Raw genomic sequence first — 17,795 nt, forward strand, 5'->3', positions numbered from 1 at the left:
ATTAGCATTTATTTAAAATGACATTTTACAGAAAGTTGTTTAAAAAAAAAAAAAAAAAAGTGTTTAATTCTATTGAATCTCTCAATATTGTTAAAATTGATATTAAATATTCATATAACCAAATATCTTGGAAAATACACAGGCTTCCATAGAGCATCTTAATTTTTTCACATGACTGTACATCTATGTAAATTCCCATGAACTTAAAAGGGACAAATGATGTTGAAAAATGAATGTATAGTGTGTAAAATGCAGTTCAGCCTTGTAGTTGCAATGTAACACGGGTCATAAGATCGGTGAACATTTCTAACAGCAAATAATAATATGTTATTTATAAAAGCACTCAGCCACACTGAAGAAAGTATTACCTACTTGAAGTGTCTCACAGCCAAGAAAATGAAGCCCACTTGTGAAAATAATTGGAAGCTCAGAACAACGTGCTTGTATTTCTTGGAAAAAAGAAATAAACTGAAACTATTCTAATATTTCTCACAATAAGCACCGAAACCTTCAGAACTACAAAATAGGAAAAGAAATGTACCACAACTTGAGACCATAATGTGTGCCAAACATTGGGGACGTTGAGAGATTTATTTGAGTGTTTTTGTTTAAAGTTAATTTGATTTTAATGTTGCCCTCTACTCCCTTTTTCCCCAGTGTGGTGTGGAAAACCTTAGAAGAGCAGAGTCCTTGAATGGAAATCCTTTATTTATGAAGGTACTCAAAGTTATGCACACATTTTTGATGAAACATTTGAATCTGTCGCATTGGGATGGTCCCCAGGTTTTAGAAACATTCCCTTCAAAAAAACTAAATACGGCATTCGTGTAAACGAATGTGTGATGCTGGTAAGCATACATTTTTGTCATTTTGTCTTTTAAGAACTACAGACATCGACACTACTAGCTACCTAGATTCCTCTAAAATAAAACAATATTAAGGGCCTTTTCCATGGAGAAGATGAGCACTAAAAAGCCAAGCCCACTAAAATTTTGTTTGTTTGAGAATATTTTGAAACTCAAACGACTCTGGAAGTTTGAACAGATAGTGTACAGTTGTACCTCTACTTACGTACGTCTCAACATACAGAATTTTCTGGTTACGACATAACTCAACTGGAAAATATTGCCTCTTGTTATAAAAGAAATTTCAGAATACGAAGGGCAAAAATAGATTATAGGCTGCTACTCGCAGCTCCCAGAGTTTACTGAATGTAACATAATTATAGCTACTCTGCCAATGGCTATTTCCTAACATCTTCCTGGCATCCAAATGGCTAAAACGGACCGCTACTGTATGTGTATGTGTGTATCCCAGCGTCCTCTTCATTCCCCCCGTGTTCTGACAGCTTTACATGAGTGTCTTAACTTGTATTCTTTATTCTTTGTATTTTACATTATGCACAACTCTCAATTTTTGTCTTTTATAAAGTATAAAAAAAAAAATCAAAACATCCAGATTTTGATACATTTTTATGCTTTATAAAAGATTTATGTCTGAATTAGGCATGTGCGGGTATGAGATTTTGATGGTATGATAACCTTAAGCAAAAATACTGCGGTTTCACGGTATCACGGTATTGCAGTAATAGGTCCAAAATGTATTTTGAGATGTATGGGTTAAATTTTTTTCCCATTGAACCCTTATATATGTATACGGCAGAAAACACTCAGGTGATCTGAAGTTCCGCTCTGAGACCCCCAATTTCACCAAAACTGTCCTATATGCATGTGTGATGCATTATTGGAAACCTTAAAATCTCAATTTTCTCAGGAAAGAAAAATTTTGAACAGGAGGGCATTTAAAAAAGAAGAAAATAAAAACCGCAAAACCCTAACTGGAGGTGAGAACATGAGAGAGCACAATTAAAGAAGCCATGATTTTAACAAGATCGCGTACTTACTTCTTTTCGATCCAAAAACTGAATGGTCATAACCGGATTTTTAGGGGATTATATGGGTGAAACGTCGTAATATAACAAGGGTCACGATGCAGAAATCACAGACATCAAGGAGTGGTCGAGATTTTCTTTTTCATATATCTACCCTTTTAAACGTTTTTCTTTTTCAATTTTTCCTTCTTTGGTTCGATTATTTATCATCTAAAATGTCGGGTAAAATGCGACAGTAACAAAAAAAATACAATTAAGCGATATTTATGAGGTAGGTTGTGACTGGTTTACAGACTCAATTTTTTTTCATTGTTATGCAATTTGTTTAAAACATGCGATTGAATAAATTTTAAAGTCGTTTTTTTTTTTTTTTTTTTAAGCTAAATATTAGACATCCATTAACGATTTTAAGCTAAAAGGGACAGACGTTTCGAATAGTAAATATAATTACTTTCTTTTTATGGCTGGGTTGAAACAAAAGCGGTTGTGTGACGTCTAAACGGGGGTCTCCAGGGTAAAACGGACAAATTAAAAATAATTTGTGGTCTTACTACGCCATGAATCTGCTATGGCAGCATATAGACATATTGTTCTATCAAACACAACAGTTCTTTTGGCTTAAAATACAGCAGTTTATTTTAAATAGGAGTGCAAGAGAAACTGCTTTTCCACCATATATACGTACAGTGGTACCTCTACATACGAATTTAATTCGTTCCAGGACCTTGTTTGTAAGTCGAAATGGTCGTATGTCGAGCAGGATTTTCCCATAGGAATACATTATAATTCCATTAATTCGTTCCAAAGCCTAAAAACATACACTAAATTCTTAATAAATACTGCTGGCACTGTTACAAATGGCAATTAAACATAGAAAAACAAATAAGTTATAAATAAATAATTCAGAATAATATAAGAAGAAGAAGAAGAATTAATAATTATTCCTGAAAATAATGTAACGAATCGAATTCTAATATGGCGGACACTTTTTACTGTCCCTGAACGCACCGCGAAGGTGACGTCTCCAGTGAGATAGGTCGGTGCGGTAGAGATAATACTTTCGTTTTCCTGAGAGCAGTCAACTGCTTAAGACAATGAGCGTTTTGTGTTGGATAAGTTCTTAAATAAATGATAAAAACGTGACAAAGCTGGCGATTTCCTTGGCAATGTTACCACAATAATAATTGTCACCTTAACTTATAAATAGTGGCGAACGGTGGTCATAAGAGGATCATGGAGCTGTATTGTTGAGCCAGTTCAGGGACGCGCACCCCAAGCTCATATTTTTCTATAACTTGCATCTTCATTTCAAAGGTAAGCATCACTTTTTTCCTTGTTTCTCCAACTGTATCAACTTTTTTTGAAAACTGTGTTGATTTCTCATATAAGAAAATCCACCGTGGGTTCGTTTGCAGTGCTGTCATGTCGTCGTATTTCGAGCAACTCGTCGGATGTAGAAACAAATGGCGGCTCAAATTTTACGTCGGATGTCGAAAAGATCGTGTGTCGAAGTGATCGTATGTAGAGGTACCACTGTATATGTGTATAATATATATATATAATATGTATATATATTTATATATTAGGGGTGTAACGGAACACAAAAATCTCAGTTCGGGGCATACCTCGGTTTTGAGGTCACGGTTCGGTTCATTTTTGGTACAGTAAGAAAACAAAATGCAAAATATAAATGTGCTAGTTGTTTATTATACACCTTTGTGCTTTCAACAATAGGAACATTAACCTATACAAAGCTAGAATTCTGCTCAAAAAGTAGCGGGTATTTAAAGATAATCCAACAACAATTTGCCTTTCAGACCCCACGTATTGGTCAGCTTTCTTTCTGAAAGAAAAAAAAAAGTCCTGTGCTAAAGAGAAAAGCAATCCTAATGACAAAGATTTTAACATGTATTTTACAAATGAAATGCCTCAATGAATCATTTGTTTTTCTTATGAACGGTTTTCAAAACCTTTAATGGTGCATTTTCTCAAGTTAAAGCGCCACACAGAAATTAATAAATTTAATTGTGTAAGCAGGATGTGTGTATTATTGTTATTATTTAATTACAGGTGTTTTAGCTCATTTCAATTTATTTTATTTAAATGGGCTATTATTTATTTTATTATGTATTTATATTTTACAAATGTGATGTAGTATTCATTTATATTGTATATTTTATGTTGTATAACTTTAGTTCCTTTGTGAATATTAGTTCCTACTTGTTTTGTTGTGGTAGGAGGGTTTTGTATTGAACACGGGGCCGTGTTGGTTATTATTATAGCAGAGAAGACGGCAGTAAATCAACAAAGACAAGTCAATTGTGCCCGGATCTACTACTCAAGCGATCTGATGGACTCAAAAAGTGGGTTACGATTGCATATTAGTTTGAAAATCGACCGGATCCACCGTATTTTTACACGAGTGACTTCCGGTCTGGACGATTCTAGCTACCGGTAGTAGTATTGACGCAGGAGGGTCGCGTCTCACGTCAAATAATAAACTCTGCCGTTCTTTTCGCGTGCATCGTGTTGAGCCGCTTCTGGGACGCGTCTAACACGCGGCCGCACTGCGACTGGTGTGCATTGGCTGATTGACTTTAACGCCTGCGTTTCACTGCGTTCTCACGTTTCAGCCTTGAAAAGTAAGGGTTATATTACGTAAGAAACTGGTTCGGTACGCCTCCGTTCCGAACCGAGGACCACGTACCGAAACGGTTCAATAAAAATACATGTACCATTACACCCTTAATATCTGCTGTATTTATATAATATGTATTGCAGGCACTTCACTGACTTTTCTGGGTTAATATACCACTACTACTATTAATATTAATTGACTATTAATGGAGAGTGAGAGTAAGAGACAGAGCGCGTGCGTATGACTCGTATCATTATTTACACATTATACACACTCACCCACCCTCTCTTAACACAGAAAGTCACCAGAGAGAAAAAACACAACAGGCTGTGTCATGAAAATATTATTTTGAACAGATTTTTACAATGGCGGAAGACTTTAAAAAAGTAGGGTAACAGTAGAGAAGATACTAGTTAGCCGGCTTGGCATGCTAACTAGCTACGTTAACAGCCTCGTTAAAAAGCGTACCTTATAGTATTTTTTTTACCATCGCTAGACACAAGAAACATGCTGGAGTGAACCCTCGTAGCTGGTGGGAAACGTTCACGACAGCGTTTACTTATCTTTAATCGTTTACTTATCTTTATCTAATTTTGTGTAAAGTGACGGATGATGGTCACGTCCATGTGAAATCATGTTGGAGGTGTCCTTCCTCCTCGAAGCCGTGGCCATCTGTTTCTTTTCGGTCGCCGAAATACTCCCATACTACATTTTTTGAGGGGGTTTTGAAAAAGCTCAAGTGTAGTTTCGACAGCAACAGCAGTGTCACTCACAGAGCATAAACCATTTCTCGCTGCATTTATGGGACATAAAAAATAGCTAATATCGTACTACGGTATGACGGAAAATGTTACTGGTTTTGAAAGCGTGACGTTTTCATACCATGGTAAATCTTGAAACCGGTAACCAGCACATGCCTAGTCTGAATTATGGCGGGGCTTGGAACGGATCAGGGTGTTTACATGGAAAACGCATCTCTACTACTACTCACTTTGTGAAACTACTTTCAGAACCAATGTTGTAAGTAGAAGTACCAGTGTACTTATAAATGAGTGGAGCAGACTTTAATAGTATTTTTAATTTGCCGCAGTGTATTTAAAATATTTTTATTTTTCCGTGTAGCCCCAAATCCCTAAAAGCACCTTTTGATTCGAGTTGATCGGTGGTTGTACTCTACTAGACTGCTTGTCTATGTGCAGTGCACTTACAAAGATGAACACAATTGCTTTAAACCATTCTACTCCTAGAGTTGAGTATGAGGCACACAAGATAATTGTACCACTTGTTTTTTTTTTCCTCCATTATCTCAAATTGCTAATGGTCACATTCTTGTATGACTGGCAGCAACGCTGTACATATAGTAGAGACAAGATACTATGGTTGTGTGATTTAATGAAGAAAGAGAGGTGGGAGCGATGTGGGAAAGGCACATATGCAACCACAGCAGACTGTTGCTTGGAATAAGTAAACTTCAAGCAGGATGCTGTCAATAAATGGATTCCCTCCCTCCCCCTTTCTCCTCCACTTTTCTTATTTAATCTATGTCTTGTTTTGGGCTTTCTTCCTTCTATCCCTTACACTTCCCTACTCCTCCACCGACTTCCTTCCTTCACACTGTCTGCCCTACAACAGCTATCTGCTGCAACTCTAATAGTTCTTTGAGGGTTGTATTGGGTGTGCGTGTGTGTGTGCGTGCGTCTGTGAGAGAGGTTTATTAAAGCCAGGAGCAGATCAATGGGAATCTTAAGAGCTGACTACAGTAGAGGTGAACTGCCCAGTTGTCTGGCTGGTCAAACCTGCCTTAGAGACCCTTGCCAGGCTTGTGTGTGTGTGTGTGTGTTATAGTGGAGGATGATAGTCTTAACTATTGAATAGTGTCTCTTATTTAGCCTTTTTTAGGGATAGTGGTCACTGCTGTGGACAGCTATTCAAAAGTTGACACGACCTTTAACCCTTTATAGAGAAGGGTTAGGGCCATTTTTGGTCAAAAAAAAAAAAAAAAATATATATATATATATATATATATATATATATACAGTGCCTTGCAAAAGTATTCGGCCCCCTTGAACCTTGCAACCTTTCGCCACATTTCAGGCTTCAAACATAAAGATATAAAATTTTAATTTTTTGTCAAGAATCAACAACAAGTGGGACACAATCGTGAAGTGGAACAAAATTTATTGGATAATTTAAACTTTTTTAACAAATAAAAAACTGAAAAGTGGGGCGTGCAATATTATTCGGCCCCCTTGCGTTAATACTTTGTAGCGCCACCTTTTGCTCCAATTACAGCTGCAAGTCGCTTGGGGTATGTTTCTATCAGTTTTGCACATCGAGAGACTGACATTCTTGCCAATTCTTCCTTGCAAAACAGCTCAATCTCAGTGAGGTTGGATGGAGAGTGTTTGTGAACAGCAGTCTTTAGCTCTTTCCACAGATTCTCGATTGGATTCAGGTCTGGACTTTGACTTGGCCATTCTAACACCTGGATACGTTTATTTTTGAACCATTCCATTGTAGATTTGGCTTTATGTTTTGGATCATTGTCCTGTTGGAAGATAAATCTCCGTCCCAGTCTCAGGTCTTGTGCAGATACCAACAGGTTTTCTTCCAGAATGTTCCTGTATTTGGCTGCATCCATCTTCCCGTCAATTTTAACCATCTTCCCTGTCCCTGCTGAAGAAAAGCAGGCCCAAACCATGATGCTGCCACCACCATGTTTGACAGTGGGGATGGTGTGTTCAGGGTGATGAGCTGTGTTGCTTTTACGCCAAACATATCGTTTTGCATTGTGGCCAAAAAGTTCAATTTTGGTTTCATCTGACCAGAGCACCTTCTTCCACATGTTTGGTGTGTCTCCCAGGAAGCTTGTGGCAAACTTTAAACGAGACTTTTTATGGATATCTTTGAGAAATGGCTTTCTTCTTGCCACTCTTCCATAAAGGCCAGATTTGTGCAGTGTACGACTGATTGTTGTCCTATGGACAGACTCTCCCACCTCAGCTGTATATCTCTGCAGTTCATCCAGAGTGATCATGGGCCTCTTGGCTGCATCTCTGATCAGTTTTTTCCTTGTTTGAGAAGAAAGTTTGGAAGGACGGCCGGGTCTTGGTAGATTTGCAGTGGTCTGATGCTCCTTCCATTTCAATATGATGGCTTGCACAGTGCTCCTTGAGATGTTTAAAGCTTGGGAAATCTTTTTGTATCCAAATCCGGCTTTAAACTTCTCCACAACAGTATCTCGGACCTGCCTGGTGTGTTCCTTGGTTTTCATAATGCTCTCTGCACTTTAAACAGAACCCTGAGACTATCACAGGGCAGGTGCATTTATACGGAGACTTGATTACACACAGGTGGATTCTATTTATCATCATCGGTCATTTAGGACAACATTGGATCATTCAGAGATCCTCACTGAACTTCTGGAGTGAGTTTGCTGCACTGAAAGTAAAGGGGCCGAATAATATTGCACGCCCCACTTTTCAGTTTTTTATTTGTTAAAAAAGTTAAAATTATCCAATAAATGTTGTTCCACTTCACGATTGTGTCCCACTTGTTGTTGATTCTTGACAAAAAAATTAAATTTCATATCTTTATGTTTGAAGCCTGAAATGTGGCGAAAGGTTGCAAGATTCAAGGGGGCCGAATACTTTTGCAAGGCACTGTATATATAGCGAAAAAAAACACTCAGGTGACTTGATGTTCCGCCCTGAGACCCCCAATTTAGCCAACTTTCAAAATTGTCCGATATGCACGTGTGATACATCATTGGAAAGCTTCAAATCTCAATTTTCTGGGGGAAGAAAAATTTTGAACAGGAGGACATTATAAAAACAAACAAAAAAATTTAAACAGCAAAACCCCATCTGTAGGTGAGAGCACGCGAGAGCAGAATTACAGACGCCATAAATTAAACGAGATATCGTGTACTTACTAGGGGTGCAACTGTTCAGTTAGCCACGATTCGGTTTGAACCTTGGTTTTGGGATAACGGTTTCGGTTCGGTTTCGGTTTGCGGTTTGCATTTAAAAAAAAAAAAAAAGGCTTTATTTTGCTTTTAAGAAAATGAAATAAACACTTAAAATGTAAACATTTTCGACTGTTAAAATGCCTCTTAGCTCTTTGGTTAGTATAGTGACTGACTACTGAAATACACAGTCGTAAAAAAGTTACTTGGCAAAGTAACTGGTGTTACCTTTCATGTCCCCCCCCCCCCCCCACCCAAAAAAAAAAAAAAATCCAAAAACATAGTAACCTTTGCTGTATTTGGAGGTCATTTAATGTTGTGAATCAACCGTTAAAGTTGATAAAATTGTTCCCGTTTGTTCCCTTCTGTCTACTTTCGACATGTGAAAATTTTAAAACTGTTTCATCCTTTAAAGATAGACTCAAATCAAGATTTGAACCGATTTAGGAGTATTTTAGATAAAAAGTTACTTAGATTCGCTGGGAAGGTTCACTACAACAGAGCCTTCTTGAGAAGTTTACTGCTCTAAAATGGCGACTGTTTACTAACGCTACCGAGTCTGTCATTTCCCATGTAGTTCTATATGCATGAGATATCTAGGCGTAGATTGTAGGCTGTCGGCTGCAGTCAGGAGATATTGAAGCCACCTAGCCTAGCATCGCGTTTGCTACAGCGTCACAACAAACACTCTTCCCTCTTCGTGTCTGACTTTTCTCGCGTCATTCAACCAACGTATTCACGCACATTGTCTCGTTGCCGAAACTGTGACAAAATCCCAACGGAGGAAAAAAAACGTAATGCACGAAAAATGTACAGATTTCGAACGTAACGTACGGCGTACACATTTAAAAATCAGTGCTCACTTGTACAAATTACGCCGAGACCGTACAATTTGACAGGTATGAATTATAGTGGACCGTCACAGTTAGGTAGTAGTACTCTGTAGCACGGGACGTCCAATTATCAGTGGTCAGGGCGAAACTATGTGCTTTAGCGAAATCATTTTCGATGGCTTTGCGTGCCATTTCATAAATGTCGGGGATTACATTGTGGGAGAAATATGTCCGCGAGGGAACAACGTAACGCGGGTCAAGCGTTGAAAATAAATTAACGAAGCCCGCCGTGTGTTTTCACTGGTGTCATCTTCGGGGTTGGCCTGCTCTGAGAAAGTGATATCTGTGGGTGATGCCGGCTGAGGTGCCAGAGTCATGTTATAAGTTGCGATGCTTGCAAATTGTTTTAATTTTTTTTTTCAATATTTTCTCTCCCTCCGCATTGTAGTCCACGAGGAAACCGAAATGTTGCCACACCGCAGATTTGAAAGAAGCCGGTGCTTCCTCAAAATTCGGTCTCTCCATTCCTCCGCTCGCCATAGCTTTTTGTTTTCTTTCTTGTTTCACTTTCACTTCACTCATAAGCGAGAGAGGGCGTTACTCGGCTTCTATTAAAGAGGTGCTTGACAGCGATCGGACATTTACTTGCGGGGCAGGAATTTCTCCATAGCTGTGCCTTTCGTCACACACAGGCACACAGAGCACGACCAATTAATTCCACAAGCGTTCGGAATAAATTAATTGCAAAACCGAAAAGGCGCGGTTCATAAAGGCGTATTGAACCGTACAGGGTGAACCGTACGGTTCGGCTTTGAACCGCAAACCGTGGGCACAGCTGGATTTTTGGGGGATTTTATGGGTGAAACATGGTAATATAACAAGGGTTGCGATGCAGAAACAGCAGACATCAAGGAGTGGTCGAGATGTTCTATTTCATACATTTACCCTTTTAAACGTTTTTTTCCCCAATTTTTATTTGTTTGGATTGATTATTTATCATCTAACATACCAGAGAAAATGCGACAGTAACAAAAAAAAAATTACATTTAAGCGAGAGTTATGAGGTAGATATCCGTGACCTTTTTACAAACACCGTTTTTTTTTCATTGCAACGTAATTTGTTTAAAAGTTTAAAATATGCGAGTGAATAATTTTTTTAAGTCGTTTTTTTAAACTAAATATTAGAATACAATAAATTATTATTAATAATAAAGAATATAATTCATGATTCTAAGCTAAAAATGACAGACATACCAAGAGAGGTATGAGAGTCATTTTCAAGTGTCCCAGAGCTCGCAAAACTTTTAAAAAAAGCGCATTTATCAAGGTTTCACTGGCCGTGATTTGCGTATATCCGTCCCCCGAAACAGCCTGATAGCACAGATACTCTATATGTGCGCCTGCCCCTCTGCTATTGGATGCGTTGTTGACGTCAGGGCGGCGACGCTTTGAAAATAGAACAGGTCTCTATTTTGAGCGTTGCCCCTCGGCAAGAATTCACTCAAGACTTTCTGCTCTGTCCAAAACTACTGCAGCTGCTCACTTTCACCAAGAAGTCTCCTCCCACATACACAATGAATGGATTGCCGTTGAACCCTTCACACTAGGCTGCCGCTAGTTTGAAACGGCTTTTAACCTAAATAAATCAACAAATAAGGTGCATTGGACTATAAACCGCAGAATTCAAATGTGGAGGAAAAAGTAGGAGTTTATAGTCTGAAAATTATTTTTACCTGAATAAAACTTTCCTACAGATTTAGTGCAAATGCATTGAACTTCAAAGTTAAATACAACTAAACTTTACTTAGGCACTGATTAATTTGGATACCAGGATATCAGGCCCTCCACATAGTGTCCACTGGTAAAAAATAGTGATAGCACCACCATGTTCATAAGCGTGTAATAATGTATTTCTTCTTGTTGTTTGTTCTTCTCTTCTGTCTGCCTCTATTCTTTCTGTCCACCCATAACCTCCTCCTTTTTTTTTTTTTTGTTAAACCTGTCATTCTCCATGTCTAAGCATGTCATGTGCCATGCTTAGACATGGAGAATAGAAATGTGAGTGTCCTTATGGTCTGAACCGTTTTAATGGAGGCTATCACATGGAAGCTTGACATACTCCCATTTTGGTTGTTCATTCAAGCAGGAAGGGTAATTGGGGGGAAAGAAATGAAGGAAGCAGACAAAAGAGAAGAACAAACAGCAACAAGAAATACATCGTAACATGCCTATGCTACCTATGAACATAGTGGTGCTATCGTTAGCTAATTCTGTTTAGCCCATAACCCCTTCATGTTAGCTGCTATCCCTTAATAAATAAAACATAATGAACAACCACAATGAAAGGAGCATATATCAAATTCCCATTTGATACATTAAAATTGTTCATGGCATGTGCCGATTACCGGTTTCTAGGTATACCATGGTATGAAAAGGTCAAGGTTTCAAAACCGCGAAAATTTTCCATCATACCGTCCTTAAGGCACTGGCTATTTTTTTCTTTCCAAAAAATGCATGGAGAAACGCTCGCTTGCAACTGTAATGCTCAAACCACCACCAGTTGTTGCTAAGTGTCAGTAAGTCAGCTGTGCTACACGATGGCTGGAGGAGGTTAAACTCCTGAACTTTTTCCCCCATTGAAGAAAACGAAATCGCTGGTATGGGAATACTTCGGCTACAGAAAAGTTACAGACGGCCGCGACTTAGAGGAGGTCCAACTAACATGACTGACAACATGTAAAACATGTTTGAGGAGAGTGGCTGCCGAGGAGGCAATACCTCCAATATAAATTTGCATTTATATAAAATTGAAGGTTAGTAACCCAAGCGTGTTTAGTGTGTCTAGCGGAGGTAAAAGGTTTTTTGTTTTTTTTTTGTCTCTGGCAACTGTCTGTGCTGAGAAAGAGAGTGTGTATAATGTAAACATGATACGAGTCATACACATGGGCTTTTAATGGAAAATGGTACAATTTTGTTCTGCTGGTAATAATGTAGAGCTCTTGATGTGGGTTTAGGCTCACCTAAGGGACCCCATTTAAATTTTATTTAGAATATTTCATTTGTTATTTTTTTCTTATCTTTAAAGTTTGTTTTGACTTAACATCATCGCTATGTTCCAATTTGCTAATGTTTTGAAAAAGAAAAATCTTATTCAATGGAAAAAGTTTTTTTTTTTTCTTTTTTCTTTTTTAAACCCAGATATCTTAACACATTCTAGTTTTAATTGCAATACCGCGGAATCGTGATTTTTATGCTTAAGGTTATCATCCCGTCAGAATCTCATACCGGCACATGCCTAGTTCAGACCATAAAGACACTCAGAGTCCTATTCTTCATGTTTAAACAGCTGAACAGGACAGGTAAAAAAAAACGGATACCACTAGAGGGACCACATGCGCTACTAGAAATAGACAAATACTGTAAATAACAATTTTCCGTGAAAATTAAAAATGTAAAAACAACTCTTTGCATGTCTACGGTCTTCTCCAGGCTTTGGCAGAACTGGTCCACTCCCACTTGAAGTCCAATGAACCATGTTCCCGCCAGCTGACCCTACGCTGCCCACTGTGCACCAATCCCACCTGTGGCGAGACAAAGGCCTTCTTTGCCAACCAGAAACTGTCGTAGGACATGTGCACACACATCATGTATGTGTGGGCCACCTGGCTGCAAAAGACCTAAAGTTCTGCACTGTCCAATGTTGAAAACCCAATGACGGACGAGACATTCATAACCAATTTACACCTTTTTGAGGAAAATTATCTAAAAGGAACAGGATGAAAGTAGGTATGCTTCTGCATTTCATACTTTTCTCATTTTCTTTAGTTTTTGTTTACGCAGACACCAAGAACTTACTGATCATGTTTGCTTTATTTTTGGAATAAGTGAGAATGTGTGAAACATTTTAAATATATTCACATAAGCTGATTGTAAGAATGTTACATTCAAGTATAACTGAATTGTAAATAGAAGTGACTTTTTTTTTTTTTTTTTTGCGGTAGTTCCTGCATTCCATCCGTTTGGCCATGAAAACTATGGTCTCATTTTCAGCTGACTGACCATAGTGGAAAGGTTGTGATTCTTATTTTTCTTAGTCTATAGTCACATGGCAGGCTGGTGTAAAAGTATACATGTTATTCACAATGGTGAGCCTAAAAACAACCTTGTCTCAATTCCAGAGATGATTTATTCTTTAAAACTGCTGCCGAGTATATTTTTCAGATTTTTCTGAACTTCCATTTCCTGTAGCAGGTTGTTTCAAGGGTTTAAAGGGAGAGCTCTTTTAAGAAAATTCCATCTTATCGAGTATGGAGGACCAAATGGGACAGAATAAAATATATTTATATATCTTTAAATACATTCTTTAATTAATTAAAATGGGAATTAAATACATAAAGTGTAATTAAAAGTTATTAAAATTATAGTCCATTTAATGTTAAAATTTTTTTTCACTATTATTTCATGTTGTACATGTGTTTCAGCACTTCATCAATATATTTTCTCCGTCAAACTCATCCATCAACGTCAGTGGGCAGGACTAACTCCTGATTGGTTACCCAACACTGGTGGATTTGATATAAATAATAGAGCCACTAAGCATATTCTTACACAATAGGTGGAGCTTCCTTTACCTGGGTCAAAAAAAGTGGACGACTTGTGACTGCACGTTTTGCTCATAAATTTATGAAGTTCTGCGACGAATAGCCGATATTACGGCAACAACTTCGTTAAACACCTCTGCTTTGCACACGATATTGTTGGTCAGCAGGTCCCGCTTGCTGCCATGTTTTGAAAGACTTCAGGCAACAGCAATCGATTAGACTTGGGGTTAGTCCCACCCACTGACTTAATGTAAAGAAGCACCATAATATCGGTTACCGATAATTATCGGCCGATAATGGCAATTATGATGTCACGCTGATAATCCAGATTAAAAAAAAAAAAAAAATTCAACTGATAATGCAATCCGATAATTATATACTTAATCTGCCCACCAAATGTGCGCAATTGACGCAGTTTTGTCCAATTCTGCACCGGCGCCTCAACCCTTCCAAAGGCATTTTTGTGCAATTAAGTATAAGTATTATTAATATTAATTAATATAAATTGTTTAGATGTTGGAATTTACTACTTTTTCACATTTAATGTGGAAAGTTGACCGCAAATTTATAGAAAATTATGTCATTCATTTGTGCTCGTTTGTGCTGCTATCGTTTTTTAGATATTTGAGGTCAACCAGCCCCCAATTATGATTTAAAAAAAAAAAATCGCTAAAAATGGTTTCACTCGTCTGTGCTATGTTTGTGCTGCTATCGTCTGAGATATCGAGGTATTAATTTTGAGTACTGACGTCACGCAGCGCCCCATTTATTGCCGAAATGATACCATTCGTTTGTGCTCATTTGTTCTGTAAAAAATTGTTTGTGCTGCGATCGTTTTATAGATTTACAGGTATTAATTTCGAGTGATTGTGTCACTCGCAGCCCTTCAGTCTCATAACTCCAGCGGCTGACGGAGCATACCCCACTCTCAATAACAGAGGGGTGTCCCAACAACTTGTTTAAACGTAGCACAAACGAATGGCATCCCTCCGGGTCCATTTTGCAGTAAATGGGGGGCTGTGAGTCCCCCAATGACTGCAAAAGGGACCCGAAGGGCTGCCATTCATTTGTGCTAGTTGTTGGGACACCATCCCGTTTAAATAGAGAGTTCGTTGCGATTGACCTCATCACTTGAAATTAATATGAAATGATAGCGGCACAAACGAAAATTTTTACAGCACAAATGTAGCATAAACGAATGGCACCATTTTGGGCCGGTTATGCAACAAATGGGGGGGGGCTGCGTGATGTCATCACTCAAATTTAATATGTCAATGTTTCAAAAACAATAGCAGCACAATTAAATTTTACAGCACAAACCAGCACAGAGAACAAACGATTGACACAATTTTTAGCCATTTTTAATCAAAATGGGGGGCTGGTTGAGTTCAGATTGACTTATAAAAGAATTGTTAATATCGCAAAAAAATGGCAGCACAAATGACGTTTTTCTATAAATTCGCATCAGATGGGTGGCCAACTTCATGGATGAGGAAATTATTGTTTATCGGTATCAATTGAAAAATATTTTATTGTGCATCACTACTTTAATGGGTGAGTTTGACAGATAAAATCATGAAGTGCTGCAATACGTGTCCAAGAAATAATTCATTAAATAGTGAAATAATTATATAATTACATTCACTGAGCTAGTATTTCAATTAATGACACGTTTATTTATTTACTTCCCATTCTAATTGGCACATTAAATATTTAAAGATGTATTTATAGATTTCATTCGTTACCGTTTAGTCCTCCCTCCTTGAGATTGGACTCGATCTTTTGTAAATATTACCCTTTATATACCCCCCCCCCCCCCAAATTGCCGTAATATTGTGCCTTTGACAAGTTAGTGCTTATGGGAAGTGTGAATTTACCAAAGGATATGCTCAATTATTGACTGATTGACGCCAGCGCAAGCAACATACTGACTTTAATCTCAATGCTCCTAGTAAGGAAGGATAAGAGGAGCCTACTCAAAGGGGAGACAAAATCAGAGAAGTTTCATGTTTGACTGTTTCAGTCATTTCAGTATCGTAACCACTGCTTAGCTATCTAGAATTACACTTTCTCGCAAAAAATATCTCTTCAAATAATTCTTGTGCTTCCGAAACTTCGATAAAGGTTGCTAATAACAGTAGTCAAACCCTCTTATGTACTTTATGTATACAGTAAGTGAAGTTAAGTGAAATGTCAACATGGGTATTATGTGTAAGGTTTAAACCCTAACTCTAAATTAAAACGGGTATTATTTGCACAGTTAATTCCAGACACCTTTCAGTGAGGAAGTCTTAGCAAAATAATCCAGTCAGTTACAATATAGCCACAGGACAACACTGTATGATTGAGAGAAAAAGCCATTAAAGCAGTTGAATGGCGTTACTCATTTTTAGTCGTTTTAAAGTCATGTCTGCTGCCAAATGTTATCTTAAAAGTGTGTTGAGCAACATCACTTTTTCTAATTGTCACATTTTCCCTCCAGCAGAAGTATATTTTTGTTTGCATTCATTGGTTTGTATTTGATTTGTTGCATTATGGAACATATTTATCTGCACTGTTTGAAATAATTGTTATGGGGTGTCAGCATGTCTTCCTGTACAGTCAAATAAATGGCAAAATGCGCTACATGAGAACTGGTTTCTGACTATATTGTTAAAGCAGACATTTCGTTGTATTAACTTTTTAAAACAAAACCACTTCCAGAACAAAAATTTAACAGGAGTCCACAAGTCAAGTCACTTTTAATATAAACCTTGAATCATAACAACATCCCACAAGCCTTCACAGACCTACAGTTGACCTAAGTATCAAATGAATGAATGAATAATTACAAGTAAACAATGAAACTCCAAATGAATAATGACTGATCTATTCTAAACCCTCCATTGAGGTAGTAAAACCTGTTTACCGCAATGTAAAATAACTGGATTATACAAACAAGTTTCCTGAGCGAAACATGGACGGCGCCATCTTTGACATTTTCTGGTATGGATTTCTGGTTTAGACAGATTGATACGCATCCAGTGACCAAAATGAGGCAAAATTACAAATAATATTACAGTTGCCAAATGCAGAAGGGCTGACAGATTTTTTGTTACAAGGAAATACAACAAGGGATTGTTCATCTGTTTAGATAAAAGTATTATGAGCCCATCACACATGTACAGTACATAAAAACACAAATAGTAGGTCATTCTTTTTTATTGCAGATATTGATCGCAATAAAACATTTGGAAAACATGGTTCAATTTCTTGTTTATTTAAAACGATTGTAGCATGTGCAAAACAGGTCAATAAATCACAATTTATAAATTTATTAGAAAAATATTAACGCAGGTAGAACATAAGTCGAGCTTTCCATCAGCAAAGTAGAATGCATGGTGTCGTGATACAGTGGTATGAAAAAGTATCTGAACCTTTTGGAATTTCTCACATTTCTGCATAAAATCACTATCAAATGTGATCTGATCTTTGCCAAAATCACACAGATGAAAAAACAGTGCTTTAACTCAAACCACCCAAACATTTAAAAGTTGTCATATTTTAATGAGGATAGTATGCTAACAATGACAGAAGGGGGGGAAATAAGTAAGTGAACCATCACATTTAATATTTTGTGCCCCCCCCCCCCCCCCCCCCCCTTTGGCAGCAATAACTTCAACCAGATGCTTCGTGTAGCTGCAGATCAGTCTGGCACATCAATCAGGACTAATCTTGGCCCATTCGACTCTACAAAACTGCTGTAGTTCAGATTCCTGGAATGTCTGCCATGAATCACTATCTTTAGGTAATGCCACAGCATCTCAATGGGGTTCAAGTCTGGACTTGGCCACTCCAGAACGTGTATTTTGTTCTTCTGAAACCA

General features: G+C 37.7%; 1 protein-coding gene across 4 annotated transcripts in view; it reads left to right on the plus strand.

The window, feature by feature from the left end:
- The window catches only part of fech (ferrochelatase), a 32,719-nt gene extending 15,666 nt beyond the window's left edge, over positions 1-17,053 (plus strand). For 3 of the 4 annotated variants that reach the window (XM_057818442.1, XM_057818444.1, XM_057818443.1), the window contains exons 10-11: positions 658-717; positions 12,819-17,052. In XM_057818442.1, the coding sequence (XP_057674425.1) occupies positions 658-717; positions 12,819-12,956 (198 nt within the window). In that variant the 3' untranslated portion in view covers positions 12,957-17,052. Of the gene's footprint in view, positions 1-657; positions 718-12,818 lie in introns of all 4 variants that reach the window. The other variant, XR_009061074.1, reaches the window with a different exon arrangement.
- Positions 17,054-17,795: the final 742 nt, after the last annotated feature.

The sequence above is a fragment of the Corythoichthys intestinalis genome, chromosome 17 (genome assembly GCF_030265065.1).
Source record: "Corythoichthys intestinalis isolate RoL2023-P3 chromosome 17, ASM3026506v1, whole genome shotgun sequence".
NCBI classification, from domain to species: Eukaryota; Metazoa; Chordata; class Actinopteri; order Syngnathiformes; family Syngnathidae; genus Corythoichthys; species Corythoichthys intestinalis.